Source organism: Coregonus lavaretus (genome assembly GCF_964263955.1).
Source record: "Coregonus lavaretus genome assembly, contig: HAP1_SCAFFOLD_79, whole genome shotgun sequence".
Lineage (NCBI taxonomy): Eukaryota > Metazoa > Chordata > Actinopteri > Salmoniformes > Salmonidae > Coregonus > Coregonus lavaretus.
Genome location: NW_028157882.1, coordinates 141,009 through 159,518, shown reverse-complemented (window position 1 = coordinate 159,518; position 18,510 = coordinate 141,009). Strand labels below are relative to the sequence as shown.

Sequence of the window (18,510 nt, the reverse complement as noted above, 5' to 3'; positions counted from 1 at the left end):
GCATTCTTCATCAAATTCAATTGATTGGACATGATTTGGAAAGGCACACACCTGTCTATATAAGGTCCCACAGTTGACAGTGCATGTCAGAGCAAAAACCAAGCCATGAGGTCGAATGAATTGTCCATAGAGCTCTGAGACAGGATTGTGTCGAGGCACAGATCTGGGGAAGGGTACCAAAACATTTCTGCAGCATTGAAGGTCCCCAAGAACACAGTGGTCTCCATCATTCTTAAATGGAAGAAGTTTGTAACAACCAAGACTCTTCCTAGAGCTGGCCGCCCAGCCAAACTGAGCAATCAGGGGAGAAGGGCCTTGGTCAGGGAGGTGACCAAAAACCTGATGGTCACTTGGACAGAGCTTCAGAGTTCCTCTGTGGCGATGGGAGAACCGTCCAGAAGGACAACCATCTCTGCAGTACTCCACCAATCAGGCCTTTATGGTAGAGTGGCCAGACGGAAGCCACTCATCAGTAAAAGGCACACGACAGCCCGATTGGTGTTTGCCAAAAGGCACCCAAAGGACTCTGACCATGAGAAACAAGATTCTCTGGTCTGATGAAACCAAGATTGAACTCTTTGGCCTGAATGCCAAGCGTCATGTCTGGAGGAAACCTGGCACCATCTCTACGGTGAAGCATGGTGATGGCAGCATCATGCTGTGGGGATGTTTTCCAGTGACAGGGGCTGGGAGACTAGTCAGGATGAACGGAGCAAAGTACAGAGAGATCCTTGATGAAAGCCTGCTCCAGAGCGCTCAGGACTTCAGACTGGGGGCGAAGGTTGACCTTCCAACAGGACAACAACCCTAAGCACACAGCCAAGACAATGCAGGAGTGGCTTCGGGACAAGTCTCTGAATGTCCTTGAGTGGCCCAGCCAGAGCCTGGACTTGACCCGTATCGAACATCTCTGGAGAGACCTGAAAATAGCTGTGCAAATTATTGTTCACTGGCTGCAGTCTATTGATTCAGACTAATGAGACAGGTGTGTGCTCACTCAAGATTAGGTTTGGCACTTAATGCAATCTATTGCTTAACGAGAGAGCAAATTTCCTCCCAGACTACGCCATTAAGCATCATATGCCGTTTTGTCACTGGATGAGACTCAGAAACAAGCCCAACCACATTCTCTGGTTGGTACCATACAATGTCCTCTCTCATTGGCCAAAATAATCTGTTGGCTCCCACACAACTCATCGTCTTGAGTAGAGAGCAGCTCTCTGCATCAACAAATTGCATAAGACCAGGGTAAGGCTCTTCATATTTCACAACACACTTCTCAAATCAGTCCCTCATGTATGTCTGCAATGGGCTGTATTGCACTAGGAGTTGGCTGTGGTGCTGCGTAGGTGGAAGTGGAAGGTTGTGCTTTGTCTGCCTCTGTTTGTTGAATTATCACGGTCTGTGGGCCAAAACAATCACATAGATGTGGAGTCATTTGAGGGGCAGGTAGGTCATCATTCTGTAGCTGTAAGACTTCAGGTGAGTGTGGTGGTGTGTTCTTTGACAGGTATGACTCCATAACCACTATTTTTCTGGATTGTTGATCTTCTGTTTCTTTGGTTTATTTTCTATGGCCTCCTTTTTTTTGTCACTGGGAAAGCTGTGAGATGGATTTCAGTTCACAGCTTTCTTTTCTCTTGAGGTATCTTTCTTTTAGTTTTCTTAAGATACTCCTGGTATCTTATAGGATCTTGTTTGATTCTGTTTATATACACTACATGACCAAGTATGTGGACACCTGCTCGTCGAACATCTCATTCCAAAATCATGGGCATTAATATGGAGTTGGTCCCCCCTTTGCTGTTATAACAGCCTCCACTCTTCTGGGAAGGCTTTCCACTAGATGTTGGAACATTGCTGCGGGGACTTGCCTCCATTCAGCCACAAGAGCATTAGTGAGGTCGGGTACTGATTTTGGACGATTAGTCCTGGCTCGCAGTCAGCGTTCCAATTCATCCCAAAGGTGTTAGATGGGGTTGAGGTCAGGGCTCTGTGCAGGCCAGTCAAGTTCTTCCACACCCATCTTGACAAACCATTTCTGTGTGGACCTCGCTTTGTGCACGGGGGCATTGTCATTCTGAAACAGGAAAGGGCCTTCCCCAAACTGTTGCCACAAAGTTGGAAGCACATAATTGTCTAGAATGTAATTTGATGCTGTAGCATTAAGATTTCCCTTCACTGGAACTAAGAGGCCTAGCCCGAACCATGAAAAACAGCTCTAGACCATTATTCCTCCTCCACCAAACTTTACAGTTGGCACTATCCATTTGGGCAGGTAGCGTTCTCCTGGCATCCGCCAAACCCAGATTCATCAGTCGGACTGCCAGATGGTGTTGCGTGATTCATCACTTCAGAGAATGAGTTTCCACTGCTCCAGAGTCCAATGGCGGCGAGGTTTACGCCACTCCAGCCGACGCTTGGCATTGCGCATGGTGATCTTAGGCTGCTCTGCCATTTCATGAAGCTCTCGACGAACAGTTATTGTGCTGACGTTCCAGAGGCAGTTTGGAACTCAGTAGTGAGCGTTGCAACCAAGGACAGAGAGAGAAAAGGTGGTGGAGAAGAACAGAAGAGAGATCATGTTTTGAATCGTATGTTTAAATTGTTCTGTCCCCGACAAATATACTGAACAAAAATATAAACGCAACATGCAATAATTAACGATTTTACTGAGTTACTTGGGAGCCAGGCCCACCCACTGGGGAGCTAGACCCAGCCAATAAGAATGAGTTTTTCCCCACAAAAGGGTTTATTACAGACAGAAATACTCAGTTTCATCAGCTGCCCGGGTGGCTGGTCTCAGACAATACCGCAGGTGAAGAAGCCGAATGTGGAGTTCCTGGGCTGGCGTTGTTACACGTGGTCTGTGGTTGTGAGGCAAGTTGGACGTACTACCAAATTCTCTAAAACGATGTTGGAGGCGGCTTATTGTAGAGAAAAGACAGTGCAATCATAATGTTCTGTTTTTTTTTCTGTAATATTGACATGACTAATATGAGTTAAACATATTTTTGTAAAATAACATTATGGCTAAACAATATTAGTTATATATGCGTGGATAAAACAATTGTTTAATATTTGTATTATTATTATATTTACTTACAAATAAAATATGGCCAGAGTAAACTTTTTACAAAAAAACAATTTTAGACAGTGTGAAGGAATAAAAACAATAATTATAATTCACCTAATTTCTATTAGAAAACCACATTGTTTGTTGTTTTTTACACATTTATTAGTTTCAAATAAGACAATCAACAGTTACAGAAATAAAATGTTCTTGATTTTAGGAAATCACTTATTGTTTTTAGTACTTCCGTATTGTTACCGTTGTCGCACAGTTTTGCCATATGGCAACATATACAAAAAAAGAATATTGAATTCGTTTTTCTCACTTAAAATGGCCTCAACATTTTTGTTGCATGGTTCTATCATAATGTGTGTAGTGGAGGGTTAAAATTAAAAATACGTATCTTTACTAATTAGGTCCATCAAAAAATGTTTGTACACTCACTCAAGCGTGTGCACAGATAGGTCTGTACCACCAAGTAATAAAATCTACTTTCACATCTGGGTCTGAAGTTAACTTTCTTCTGATGCGGCAGAACACTGCCAAGAGTGCTTTGAAAGGCTGGTCATGGCTCACGTCAACACCATCATCCCGGAAACCCTAGACCCAGTCCAATTCGCATACCACCCCAACAGATCCACAGATGACGCAATCTCAATCACACTCCGCACTGCACTTTCCCACCTGGACAAAAGAAGAACACCTATGTGAGAATGCTGTTCATTGACTACAGCTCAGCATTCAACACCATAGTGCCCACAAAGCTCATAACTAAGCTAAGGACCCTGGAACTAAACACCTACCTCTGGATCCTGGACTTCCTGACGGGCTGCCCCCTGGTGGTAAGGGTAGGCAACAACACATCTGCCACGCTGATTCTCAATACTGGGGCCCCTCAGGGGTGCGTACTTAGCCCCCTTCTGTACTCCCTGTTCACACACGACTGTGTAGCCAAGCACGACTCCAACACCATCATTACGTTTGCTGACGACACAACAGTGGTAGGCCTGATCACAGACAACGATGAGACTGACCTCCTCGCTATAGGCTGAGACCTGGCAGTGTGGTGCCAGGACAACAACCTCTCCCTCAATGTGAGCAAGACAAAGGATCGGGGAGTACAGGAAAAGGAGGGCCGAACAGGCCCCCATTAACATCGTCGGGGCTGTAGTGGAGCGGGTCGAGAGTTTCAAGTTCCTTGGTGTCCACATCACCAACAAACTATCATGGTCCAAACACACCAAGACAGTCGTGCCCTCTTCACGACAACACCTTTTCCCCCTCAGGAGACTGAAAAGATTTGACATGGGTCCCCAGATCCTCAAAAAGTTATACAGCTGCACCATCGAGAGCATCCTGACCGGTTATGTCACCGCCTGGTATGGCAAGTTCTCGGCATCCGACCGTAAGGCACTACAGAGGGTAGTGCGTACGGCCCAGTACATCACTGGGGCCAAGCTTCCTGCCATCCAGGACCTCTATACTAGGCGGTGTCAGAGGAAGGCCCAAAGAATTGTCAAAGACTCCAGTCACCCAAATCACAGACTCTACTCTCTGCTACCGCACGGCAAGTGGTACCGGAGCGCCAAGTCTAGGTTCAAAAGGCTCCTTAACATCTTCTACCCCCAAGCCATAAGACAGCTGAACAATTAATCAAATGGCCACCCGGACTATTTACATGTTTACACTGCTGCTACTCGCTGTTTATTATCTATGCATAGTCACTTTACCCCTACCTACATGTATGTACAAATTACCTCGACTAACCTGTACCCCCGCACATTGACTCGGTACCAGTTATAATTTTGTGTTACTTTTTATTAAATGTTTTACTTTAGTAAATATTTTTTCAACTCTTTCTTGAACTCTGTTGTTAGTTAAGGGCTTGTAAGTAAGCATTTCACTTTAAGGTCCTACACCTGTTGTATTCGGTGCATGTGACAAATAACGATTTGATTTGAAGAGGCAGGGATGTAATTGGTCGTTCCACCAATTTGGTACCTTTTGTGAAGTGCAAATTGGTTTTAAAAAAACGCTGGATTTCACATAATTGTAACTTTCTGTCATAAAGAGCACATGTTCAACTTAATAAAAACAGGTGTTCCCATCTCAAGCGGTTAAATAAAAAAAATGACTGTAGTAAGTGCTGATTAAGTGCAAAATAAATAACAGGGTTGACCGTAACAGGGTTGACCGTAACAGGGTTGACGATTTCTTAAAATCAGCCATGACACCCCTTATGACAGGGGGAAGCTTGTTGTGTCCAACAGGGATTGGCAATTGAATGCAAGCTTCACAAAAAAAGAAATAGTTAAAACATTTCTAGCTAACAGAGGATCCCACTCAGTTTTCACAACAAAACACCAGAAAATGACCACACAAAAAAACAGCTCACCTGCTTTTACTCTGAGTTCACTATTAGATGTTCAATGTTTCCACATGAAATAAATAACAATCTTCAGAAATGACTCAAAGCAACAACTAGGGCTTTACAATGTTTTACAATGATGGTGAAGCTTGGAGACATTTTGGGATGAAGTGGGTTAAAATCTTCCTAGAAGTGACACAGAGGGACATTTCAAAATGCTGAATTTTGGAACTTTAGCAAGTCTATTCATATTAAAAACCTGATTTGAATTCACAATGTGGTCTATATTAAAGGGCACTTCATTTAATATGTCTTAAAATTCAATATTGGATAATAATAGTAATAGTGGAACTACCCTGACATTTTAACTGGTGATATTTTAGGGACGATAACCAGGTGAAACTCGTCCCACATTGAGAGCAGTGGTAAGGCTTCTCGCCTGTGTGTATTCTCTGATGGTTATTTAGGTATCCTTCCCAATGGAAACTCTTCCCACACTGTTCACAGCTGTACGGTTTCTCCCCTGTGTGTATTCTTTGGTGGTTATTTAGGTGTCCTACTCGATGGAAACTCTTCCCACACTGATCACAGTGGTACGGCTTCTCTCCTGTGTGATATTTCTGGTGTTCATTTAGCCGTCCTGCCTGACTAAAGCTCTTCCCACATTGGGAGCAGTGGTAGGGCTTCTCTCCACTGTGTATTCTCTGATGTCTCTTTAGGTCTCCTGCCTGATTGAAGCTCTTACCGCATTGGGAGCAGTGGTGGGGCTTCTCTCCACTGTGTATTCTCTGATGACTCTTAAGGCTTCCTTCCAATTTAAAACTCTTCCCACAATGAGAGCAGTGGTAATGCTTCTCTCTGTGCGTTAGCTGGTGCCTCTTCAGATATGATGACAGACTGAAACCCTTCCCACACTGGGAGCAGTGAAAAGGCTTCTCTCCTGTGTGAGTTTGTTGGTGTGCCTTTAAATGTGATAACTGATTGAAACTCTTCCCGCACTCAGAGCAGTGGTAAGGCTTCTCTCCTGTGTGTATTTTCTGATGTTTATTTCGATTTCCTTCATTACTGAAACCCTTCCCACATTGGGAGCAGTGGAACGGCTTCTCCCCTGTGTGTATTCTCTGGTGTCTCTTCAAATGTAATGACGAATCAAAAGTCTTCCCACACTGGGAGCAGCGGAAAGGCTTCTTTCCTGTGTGAGTAAGCTGGTGATTCTTCAAGCTGCTTGGGGTCTGAAAACTCTTCTCACAATGACAACACGGGTACGTTTTCTTTCTTTTGAGAGTCTGAGGTGAGGATTTGAGGTGAATTGGACAGATAAAACTGCCTCTGCAATCTGAGCAGGTGTGGGGCCTACAAGTGTGTCTTCTCAACTCCTCTGGCTCATAGAAACTAGTGAAGCAGTCCATGCAGTGGTGATGTTTCTGTCTTGAGTTCCTCTGTCTGTGTTGTTTAGGGTTTCCTGATGCTGTGGAACTGGGCTCACTGTCTGAACCTGGGTTGGAGCTCTCTCCTGTGAGAATATGGACAGATATGGGGTTAGAATTAGAAAGGGAACATTGAAAGGGGCTTTAAAATCATTTTTATGCAAGCAGAAGCACTTTAATAGTTTTGGAATCCCCTGTGGTCGCCAAGGCACCAACCTCTCTCCGTACTCCACACCTGAACTTACCTGGGTCACTGATACTATCTACTTCTTCCTCCTCTTCCTCTAGATCTGGAGTAGACACATCCCTGTTCTCCTCTTCTTTGACTCCTCTCTCCTCCTCTTTGACCCCTCTCTCCTCCTCTACCTCCTCTTTGACCCCTCTCTCTACCTCCTCTTTGACTCCTCTCTCCACCTCTACCTCCTCTTTGACCCCTCTCTCCTCCTCTACCTCCTCTTTGACTTCTCTCTCTTCTTCTTCTTCTTTGACTGCTCTCTCCTCTTTGATTTCTCTCTCCTCCCATTCCTCTTTGACAATCACATTGAGTTCCAGTGGTTGACTGCAGTCCTCCAGCTTCACTGAGACCATCTCTGGACCCCACTGTGAGCTTCTCTGGGCTGGAACACCACAGCCAGAACCCAGGGACTCCATGGACTTGGGTTCAGACATGGAAGGCTAGAGATGGATCCAAAAAAGGAAGCACAACAAGTGAAAGGTTGAGTTTCCCAAAATACTGGAAGAGCTTTGCTAATTAAGGGTTAGACCATGCAAAATATTCCATGCACTAGGAATCTCTGCTAAGAAATGTAACTAGCTAGCTCACGTTGCTATGGCGATGGCAACAATAGCTAACTTCAGCAATGTGGAGTTATTATTGGGTTAGCTTTAGTTTACTTGACCCCATGATGAAGGAGATAATCTTCCCCTCGGGGTCAAGCAGTGACGGGGGTCTGTGGAATTCAGCTCCGATTTCATCGGTCCTCTGTAGCTCAGCTGGTAGAGCACGGCGCTTGTAACGCCAAGGTAGTGGGTTCGATCCCCGGGACCACCCATACACAAAAATGTATGCACGCATGACTAAGTCGCTTTGGATAAAAGCGTCTGCTAAATGGCATATTATTATTATTATTATTACATCGACTTCTAAAAATGTGAATTGATAAATGCTTACCTTGTACCTGTGTTTGTCCTGTGTAGTTGCCTACCTTTCTTTGTTTGCTGAAATCCATTATCAATATGGATTTCAGCAAAGGCAGGCAGGCAACTACACAGGACAAACATAGGTTCAAGGTAAGCGTTTCATAATCTACATTTTTTTGAAGTATTGACCTTGGGCGAATCGATGTTGTCAGAGCTGAATTCCACAAAGCCTGGTCCCTGCTCAACTCCGTTGGTGTAGTTCATCAGAAACTTCCTTCACCATGGAATGAAGTTTAGTTAGCTTTAGCCCATTAATAGACGCTAACTACCTTTAGCGCCTATTGACTATAGTATCTTCTGGCCGGCGTAGATTTGTTAAGAGCCCTGATGCTTGCTCTAAACGTTAACGCGGTACGGTTTTGGAAACATAAGGAACGTATCTTTCACATCAGTGAGAAATGATTTTCAGAAAAACGAAAGGTTAAATTACTACACACCGTTATAACGTTAGACACGGCCATATGTCCATGTTACAGCGGTTGTTTACGGAAAACAGACGGGAGACAGAGTCGACTAACTGTGCTAATTAGCTATCTGCATCTCCGAACACCTGGGTAAACTGACGACGAATGACACACACTTGTCACTGAAAAACACTGTCAGCTGCAACCATGTTAAAACAGTGTACAGTAAGTGTATATTTTGCATTTGTGTAATTATTTTTGATGTGATATGAAAGTAGAGGGATTTATGTTTCTAGAAACGTACCGTAATTTAGTCCATTATTGATTACCGTTCTCCTAGCAGTAGGATATTATGCTGGCAGCACGGTCCCCTGCCAAGACATGCATGCTCAATTTAGTGAATGTCGATTATTATTTTGGCACTCTAGTGCAGTACAACCGTTTTCACAGCTTTGCAACCACCTTTGGAAAAATAAAATGGATAATTTGACGTATTGTATTTTAATATCGTATTATTTATACCAGCAGTTCTTTTAGAAGTATACACAAATACTGGTATGTGGAAAGCTATTGTGAGGCAATATTTAAATAAATACACTTTTAATAAAATACAAAAATATACGTTATTTGAATTATTCAATAGTCTGTCAAACTTTAAAAAATGGGTCTCTTGTGCTGGGTAACGGGTTTAATACAGAGTGCCGGTGAGTCCTTTCTCCATAGCCCCCTATGCAATACACTGTACATGGGATACAGATTTTGGCTTGCAGAGAAAATAAAAACGTTTCTACAGGTCTCAGCTAAAGTGGGATGGAAAATACTCAATAGGGTCTCCTGAAATGTGGTTAGTTTTGGAGGGAGACTGTCGTACATATCCAGCGTTAAATGACTGGATGTTTTATTGTTTGTTGCACCATTCTCTGTAAACCCTAGACACTGTGGTGCATGCAAAAACCAGGAGGCCGGCTGTTTCTGAGATACTGGAACCGGCGCGCCTGGCACTGACGATCATACCACGCTCAAAGTCGCTTAGGTCACTTGTTTTGCCCATTCTAATGTTCAATGGAATAGTAACTGAATGCCTCGATGCCTGTCTGCCTGCTTTATATAGCAAGCCACGGCCACGTGATTCACTGTCTGTAGGAGCTAACCATTTTCGTGAACAGGGTGGTGTACCTAATAAACTGTCCATGATTGGATAGATTCAAGCTATTGAGTAAACAGCTCTCTCCATTTTACATGTTAGTCTTTTAGCAGACGCTCTTATCCAAAGCGACTTACAATTAGTGCATTCATCTTAAGATAAGATAACTAGGTGAGACAAAAACACCTCACAATCATATCACATTTTCCCTCAACAAAGTATTTACCGTGCCTTCAGAATGTATTCATGGTAAATAAATAAAAAATCCCCTCACCAATTTACACACAATACGCCATAATCAAAGTGAAAACATGTTTTTAGAAATGTTTGCAAATTTATTGAAAATGAAATCCAGAAATATCTCATTTACATAAGTATTCACACCCCTGAGTCAATACATGTTAGAATCACTTTGGCAGCGATTACAGCTGTGGGTCTTTCTGGGTAAGTCTCTAAGAGCTTTGCACACCTGGATTGTACAATATTTGCACATTACTCTTTTTAAAATTATCCAAGCTCTGTCAAGTTGTTTGTTGATCATTGCTAGACAGCCATTTTCAAGTCTTGCTATAGATTTTCAAGCCGATTTTAAGTCAAAACTGTAACTCGGCCACTCAGGAACATTCAATGCCATCTTAGTAAGCAACTCCAGTGTATATTAGGCTTTGTGTTTCAGGTTATTGTCCTGCTGAAAGGTGAATTCATCTCCCAGTGTCTGTTGGAAAGCAGACTGAACCAGGTTTTCCTCTAGGATTTGCCTATCCTTAGCTCTATTCCGTTTCTTTTTATCCTAAACAAACTCCCTAGTCCTTGCCGATGACAAGCATATCCACAACATGATGCAGCCACCGCCATGCTTGGAAAATATGAAGAGTGGTACTCAGTGATGTGTTGGATTTGCCCCAAACATAACGCTTTGTATTCATCTCCCGAGTGGCGCAGTGGTCTAAGGCACTGCATCGCAGTGCTGGCTGTGCCACTAGAGATCCTATAATAATGTATTCACTAACTGTAAGTCGCTCTGGATAAGAGCGTCTGCTAAATGACTAAAATGTAAATGTAATGTATTCAGGACATAAAGTTCATTTCTTTACTACATTTCTTTGCAGTTTTAGTTTAGTGCCTTGTTGCAAACAGGATGCATGTTCTGGAACAGTTTTGTTCTGTACGAGCTTCCTTCTTTTCACTCTGTCATTTAGGTTAGTATTGTAGAGTAACTACAATGTTGATCCATTCTCAGTTTTCTCCTATCACAGCCATTAAACTCTAACCATTTTAAAGTCCCCATTGGCCTCATGGTGAAATCCCTGATCGGTTTCCTTCCTCTCTGGCAACGGAGTTAGGAAGGACGCCTGTATCTTTGTAGTGACTGGGTGTATTGATAACTTCATCATGCTCAAAGGGATAGTCAATGTCTTTTCTTTTTTTTTACCCATCTACCAATAGTTGCCCTTCTTTGCGAGGCATTGGAAAACCTCACTGGTCTTTGTGGTTGAATCTGTGTTTGAAATTCACTGCTCGACTGAGGGACCTTACAGAGTGAGTCCATTCAACAGATTATGTGACTTGTTAAGCACATTTTTACTCCTGAACTTATTTAGGCTTGCCATAACAAAGGGGTTGAATACTTATTGACTCAAGACATTTCAGCTTTTCATTTAAAAAAATGTTTAAAAACATAATTCCACTTTGACATTATGGGGTATTGTGTGTAGGCCAGTGACACAAAACCTCAATTGAATCAATTTTAAATTCAGGCTGTAAAAAAAAAATATGTGGAAAACGTCAAGGTGTGTGAATACTTTCCAAAGGTACTGCATCAGCAAAGTCAGTGCTAGTAGGAAAAGAGAACTAGCCTTTCTTGTTTCCCTTCACAAGCAACCTTTGGAGCATGGATGACATTAAAGCTTGACCACTGACATTTTTTAGCAGTATTACATGTTTTGCTAATCTTGTTTTCTTGGGATGCTTGCAATGAAATGAATTCGTCGATGCCTCTGAAATATGACCTGGTTCAAAAACAGCCATTATTTTCCCAATCGATCCCCTAGTAAAGTCAAAGACTGGTTTCAACTAAAAGTTAATCCTCATATTGTGCTTTGAATAAGACAATAATAATCACTTGTATTTTCTCACAAATTAATATTTGGAGAGATGGGATTTATGATCCATGAATCCAAGACGCAAACCTGTTGATTGATTGTGACCAATGTGGATTTAAGAAAATTGTTGGAAGGCTATGGATAATTGGATACTGCCTCAAACATTTTTTCTTTGTCAGGCCAAGCGATTGACCGGAGCCATTTTATGGCACATGTCAAGGCTGGCCTTGGGCCGATTTAAATATGTTTAGGTGAAATTACCATCACCATCAGGTTAATCTAGGTCGTTAACAGGTATGCCAGTCCATCATTGTGTCTTTGAAGCAGTTGGCTTCTCTACAAATCAACCGATAAATCAGTACTTGGCACCTCTATTAGGAGAAGGGAAGATTGCATGGAAGTCTAGTATGGAATGGCATTTTATTTAACAATGGAAGCAAACAGCACAAGCAAAACACTTTTTTTTACGGTGTTCTCTCTTTCCAACACAACAGTACATTAATTTATTGTTTTGGAATTAATATAACATGCAGGACTAAATGTATGTCTATAACAGTCCCCGTCCAAAATTACACATATTTGGTTAGTAGATACCAGAGCTCTCCAACCCGGTTCCTTGAGAGCTACCCTAAACTAGTGCACCCGATTCTAATAATTAACTAGTTGATAAGATGAATCAGGTTAGTTACGGACCTTACAGAGTGAGTCCATTCAACAGATTATGTGACTTGTTAAGCACATTTTTACTCCTGAACTTATTTAGGCTTGCCATAACAAAGGGGTTGAATACTTATTGACTCAAGACATTTCAGCTTTTCATTTAAAAAAATGTTTAAAAACATAATTCCACTTTGACATTATGGGGTATTGTGTGTAGGCCAGTGACACAAAACCTCAATTGAATCAATTTTAAATTCAGGCTGTAAAAAAAAAATATGTGGAAAACGTCAAGGTGTGTGAATACTTTCCAAAGGTACTGCATCAGCAAAGTCAGTGCTAGTAGGAAAAGAGAACTAGCCTTTCTTGTTTCCCTTCACAAGCAACCTTTGGAGCATGGATGACATTAAAGCTTGACCACTGACATTTTTTAGCAGTATTACATGTTTTGCTAATCTTGTTTTCTTGGGATGCTTGCAATGAAATGAATTCGTCGATGCCTCTGAAATATGACCTGGTTCAAAAACAGCCATTATTTTCCCAATCGATCCCCTAGTAAAGTCAAAGACTGGTTTCAACTAAAAGTTAATCCTCATATTGTGCTTTGAATAAGACAATAATAATCACTTGTATTTTCTCACAAATTAATATTTGGAGAGATGGGATTTATGATCCATGAATCCAAGACGCAAACCTGTTGATTGATTGTGACCAATGTGGATTTAAGAAAATTGTTGGAAGGCTATGGATAATTGGATACTGCCTCAAACATTTTTTCTTTGTCAGGCCAAGCGATTGACCGGAGCCATTTTATGGCACATGTCAAGGCTGGCCTTGGGCCGATTTAAATATGTTTAGGTGAAATTACCATCACCATCAGGTTAATCTAGGTCGTTAACAGGTATGCCAGTCCATCATTGTGTCTTTGAAGCAGTTGGCTTCTCTACAAATCAACCGATAAATCAGTACTTGGCACCTCTATTAGGAGAAGGGAAGATTGCATGGAAGTCTAGTATGGAATGGCATTTTATTTAACAATGGAAGCAAACAGCACAAGCAAAACACTTTTTTTTACGGTGTTCTCTCTTTCCAACACAACAGTACATTAATTTATTGTTTTGGAATTAATATAACATGCAGGACTAAATGTATGTCTATAACAGTCCCCGTCCAAAATTACACATATTTGGTTAGTAGATACCAGAGCTCTCCAACCCGGTTCCTTGAGAGCTACCCTAAACTAGTGCACCCGATTCTAATAATTAACTAGTTGATAAGATGAATCAGGTTAGTTACAACCGGGGTTGGAGCGAAAACCTACAGGAGGGTAGCTCTCCAGGAACAGGGTTGGCATTAAAACCTACAGGAGGGTAGCTCTCCAGGAACAGGGTTGGAATGAAAACCTACAGGAGGGTCGCTCTCCAGGAACAGGGTTGGAATTAAAACCTACAGGAGGGTAGCTCTCCAGGAACAGGGTTGGAATTAAAACCTACAGGAGGGTAGCTCTCCAGGAACATGGAATTCAACAGGTGCAGACATTACAGTGAAATGCTTACTTACAGCCCTTAACCAACAGTGCATTTATTTTAACAAAAAAAGTAAAAATAAAAACAACAACAAAAAAAGTGTTGAGAAAAAAAGAGCAGAAGTAAAATAAAATAACAGTAGGGAGGCTATATATACAGGGGGGTACCGGTGCAGAGTCAATGTGCGGGGGCACCGGCTAGTTGAGATAATTGAAGTAATATGTACATGTGGGTAGAGTTAAAGTGACTATGCATAAATAATTAACAGAGTAGCAGCAGCGTAAAAAGGATGGGGTGGGGGGGCAGTGCAAATAGTCCGGGTAGCCATGATTAGCTGTTCAGGAGTCTTATGGCTTGGGGGTAAAAGCTGTTGAGAAGTCTTTTGGACCTAGACTTGGCACTCCGGTACCGCTTGCCGTGCGGTAGCAGGGAGAACAGTCTATGACTAGGGTGGCTGGAGTCTTTGACAATTTTGAGGGCCTTCCTCTGACAACGCCTGGTATAGAGGTCCTGGATGGCAGGAAGCTTGGCCCCAGTGATGTACTGAGCCGTACGCACTACCCTCTGTAGTGCCTTGCGGTCGGAGGCCAAGCAGTTGCCATACCAGGCGGTGATGCAACCAGTCAGGATGCTCTCGATGGTGCAGCTGAATAATTTTTTGAGGATCTGAGGACCCATGCCAAATCTTTTCAGTCTCCTGAGGGGGAATAGGCTTTGTCGTGCCCTCTTCACGACTGTCTTGGTGTGTTTGGACCATGATAGTTCGCTGGTGATGTGGACACCAAGGAACTTGAAGCTCTCAACCTGTTCCACTACAGCCCCGTCGATGAGAATGGGGGCGTGCTCAGTCCTCTTTTTTTTCCTGTAGTCCACAATCATCTCCTTTGTCTTGGTCACGTTGAGGGAGAAGTTGTTGTCCTGGCACCACACGGCCAGGTCTCTGACCTCCTCCCTATAGGCTGTCTCATCGTTGTCGGTGATCAGGCCTACCACTGTTGTGTCGTCTGCAAACTTAATGATGGTGTTGGAGTCGTGCCTGGCCATGCAGTCATGGGTGAACAGAGAGTACAGGAGGGGACTGAGCACGCACCCCTGAGGGGCCCCCGTGTTGAGGATCAGTGTGGCAGATGTGTTGTTACCTACCCTTACCACCTGGGGGCGGCCCGTCAGGAAGTCCAGGATCCAGTTGCAGAGGGAGGTGTTTAGTCCCAGGATCCTTAGCTTAGTGATGAGCTTAGAGGGCACTATGGTGTTGAATGCTGAGCTGTAGTCAATGAATAGCATTCTCACGTAGGTGTTCCTCTTGTCCAGGTGGGAAAGGGCAGTGTGGAGTGCAATAGAGATTGCATCATCTGTGGATCTGTTGGGGCGGTATGCAAATTGGAGTGGGTCTAGGGTTTCTGGGATAATGCTGTTGATGTGAGCCATCACCAGCCTTTCAAAGCACTTCATGGCTACAGACGTCAGTGCTACGGGTCGGTAGTCATTTAGGCAGGTTATCTTAGAGTCCTTGGGCACGGGACTATGGTGGTCTGCTTGAAACATGTTGGTATTACAGACTCAGTCAGGGACATGTTGAAAATGTCAGTGAAGACACTTGCCAGTTGGTCAGCACATGCTCGGAGTACACGTCCTGGTAATCCGTCTGGCCCTGCGGCCTTGTGAATGTTGACCTGCTTAAAAGTCTTACTCACATCGGCTACTGAGAGCGTGATCACATAGTCATCCGGAACAGCTGGTGCTCTCATGCATGCTTCAGTGTTGCTTGCCTCGAAGCGAGCATAGAAGTGGTTTAGCTCGTCTGGTAGGCTTGTGTCACTGGGCAGCTCGCGGCTGTGCTTCCCTTTGTAGTCTGTAATAGTTTTCAAGCCCTGCCACATCCGACGAGCGTCAGAGCCAGTGTAGTACGATTATTGTACCTGTATTGACTCTTTGCCTGTTTGATGGTTCGTCGGAGGGCATAGCGGGATTTCTTATAAGCGTCCGGGTTAGAGTCCCGTTCCTTGAAGGCGGCAGCTCTACCCTTTAGCTCAGTGCGTATGTTTCCTGTAATCCATGGCTTCTGGTTGGGGTATGTACGTACGGTCACTGTGGGGACGACATCATCGATGCACTTATTGATGAAGCCAGTGACTGTTGTGGTGTACTCCTCAATGCTGTCTGAAGAATCCCGGAACATGTTCCAGTCTGTGCTAGCAAAACAGTCCTGTAGCTTAGCATCTGCGTCATCTGACCACTTTTTTATTAACCGAGTCACTGGTGCTTCCTGCTTTAATTTTTGCTTATAAGCAGGAATCAGGAGGATAGAGTTATGGTCAGATTTGCCAAATGGAGGGCGAGGGAGAGCTTTGTATGCGTCTCTGTGTGTGGAGTAAAGGTGGTCTAGAGTTTTTTTTCTCTGGTTGCACATTTAACATGCTGGTAGAAATTAGGTAGAACGGATTTAAGTGTCCCTGCATTAAAGTCCCCGGCCACTAGGAGCGCTGCATCTATCTATTACAGCGTATTGCATTGGGGACTATGGAAGGTGTGGAGAACAAAGTGATGCTGGATATGTAGGACACAGTCCTCCTCCAAAACTACACATCTTTGGTTAGCAGAGACCCTACTGCGTATTTTCCATCTCACTTTAGCTGAGACAGGTAGAAAAGTTCTCTCTACAGTCCAATATTCTCAACATACCAGTGTCAACATTGTATTTTGTCATTATTGGTCTTAAAATATGTTTACTAATAAATTACTATGTTGGCACAATAAAAGTCGAAGGTTTATTTGGAAGGTTTCCTCATTACCATACGAAAGTGACATTTGTGCAGCTGGCAGAATACTAGTCCATTATTGGGCTATTATAGCTTCAGCTTACTGACAAATTTTACCACAGATAGAACAATGAGACAGATGTTTCACTGGATGTATAAATCTGAAGCTTCCGGTTGGCTTTTCCACCAAATATGGTGATGAGAGGAAGCCCAGGCCAGGCAGTGGGAGAAGATTGTGCAAGATGGATTTTGTCCAACATTCTGCTAATTTTCTCATCGATTAAACATTTGAACGCAATACAGTTCTCTGTTCCCAAAACTAAAATATGTTACGAACAGAGTGGACTAAGTCTTGTAGAATTTACACTTTACCAAAGTTTGTAAAAAAAATGGCGTTGTTTAGAAGGAGTGGAAGGGCGAACTGATTATTGCAAACGCGCACATCATAGACTAGGCGTTCCCTAACAGAAATATGCAAATATATGCCAGAATGCGCCAATAGGATCTCGCTAGCTGGTGCTTGGCTCTGCCCAACTGCTTGCTTGTTCCCCCAACTATGATTAATTTGTTATAATAATAATATAATAATAATAATAATAATATGCAATTTAGCAGACGCTTTTATCCAAAGCAACTTACAGTCATGCGTGCATACATTTTTTTTGTGTATGGGTGGTCCCGGGGATCGAACCCACTACCTTGGCGTTACAAGCGCCGTGCTCTACCAGCTGAGCTACAGAGGACCACTGTAGCTCATTGGAAACGACAGGCTGTGGTCTATCTTGAGTTAGTTATTAAACTATGTTGTTATTTTACTGTCAACCTTCTGACTAGGATGGGACGATATCCAGCTCACTACATTACAAGCAATGAGGTTTAAAGCGAACAAGATCTAAAACTGACATTTGATTTGTAATCACTAAATGACTACAGTAATGATTACTGAAAATGAAGTTAGCTAGCCACCTTAGCTACCTAACGGCCTAGCTAGTTAGCGATGCTAATTTACTAAAAAGATGAACGAAAGATGAACGATTCACACTTCATATATTTCACATTGTTTTGATAACAAATAATATGGTCATTCACAACTTAGTGTCTTGAAAATCAACATACTTTTTTGCTATGATAGCTACTGTAGTTAGCTAACTAGGTGTTTCCTAATGGCTAGTTAGCAAGCTAGCTAGATCAAAAGGCTAATCCATGTTGATCGGGTGAACGTGGACAAATAATCGGACTACTAAATTATGTTTTGTGTTTCGAAACGTTCTACAATATGTTGGAAAGCTTGATCTTACCTTGATACTTGATTTTGACAGCTGTTGTTGTATGCCCTCGTTTAACAAAACGAGATTTGCGCTGTCACCGCGAGAATATATATATGTGCTCAAGACCGTCGTGACTGCGCTAGATGCGCAACTTCATTTAATCTGATAATCTTTCTTTATGAATAGGATAACATTATATTTTACCCAGTTGTTTTGGAGGTTTTCATCTCAGATCATATGTTAATTGGATTGAAGATCCTTTTGGCAGTTAATCACGGTTCCACACTGAAAGCAACTTCTTTACTCAAGCTGTTTTTAATTGATTACAGGTCGATAGTTCCATCTTGTGGTTGAACGGAGCGACTAGACATTGCATTCATCTCAATTTCACTGGTGTTTTTCTTTCAGGTTGAATAATCATAACAATATATTTTATCTTGTTGACCAAAACAGGTATCTTGAATGATTCCCAAAAAAACATAATTAACAAGGATGACAACAGTAATGGAATGTCATATTTTTGTTCCAATATAAATCAGGGACTTCTCAAGAAGTTAGAAAGATACAATGAGGTTATAATGT

At 42.6% G+C, this 18,510-nt stretch overlaps 1 protein-coding gene across 1 annotated transcript; it reads right to left on the bottom strand.

Annotated features, from left to right (window-relative positions):
* Nucleotides 1-4,941: 4,941 nt before the first annotated feature.
* Nucleotides 4,942-18,004, bottom strand: LOC311124704 (uncharacterized protein). The gene is made up of 3 exons (XM_084198809.1): nt 17,959-18,004; nt 7,114-7,543; nt 4,942-6,954 (listed from the first exon to the last, which is right to left on the bottom strand). The coding sequence occupies exons 2-3, from the start codon at nt 7,535-7,537 to the stop codon at nt 5,762-5,764; spliced, it is 1,617 nt and encodes a 538-aa protein (XP_084054935.1). The 5' UTR covers nt 7,538-7,543; nt 17,959-18,004; the 3' UTR covers nt 4,942-5,761.
* Between the last annotated feature and the right edge of the window lie 506 nt (nt 18,005-18,510).

Excerpts from the sequence above, each read along its gene's own strand:
- LOC311124704 (XM_084198809.1), bottom strand. The coding sequence starts at position 7,537 with ATGTCTGAACCCAAGTCCATGGAGTCCCTGGGTTCTGGCTGTGGTGTT. Across the intron at positions 6,955-7,113 it reads AGATAGTATCAGTGACCCAG|GAGAGAGCTCCAACCCAGGT; the intron begins GTAAGTTCAGGT and ends ATATTCTCACAG.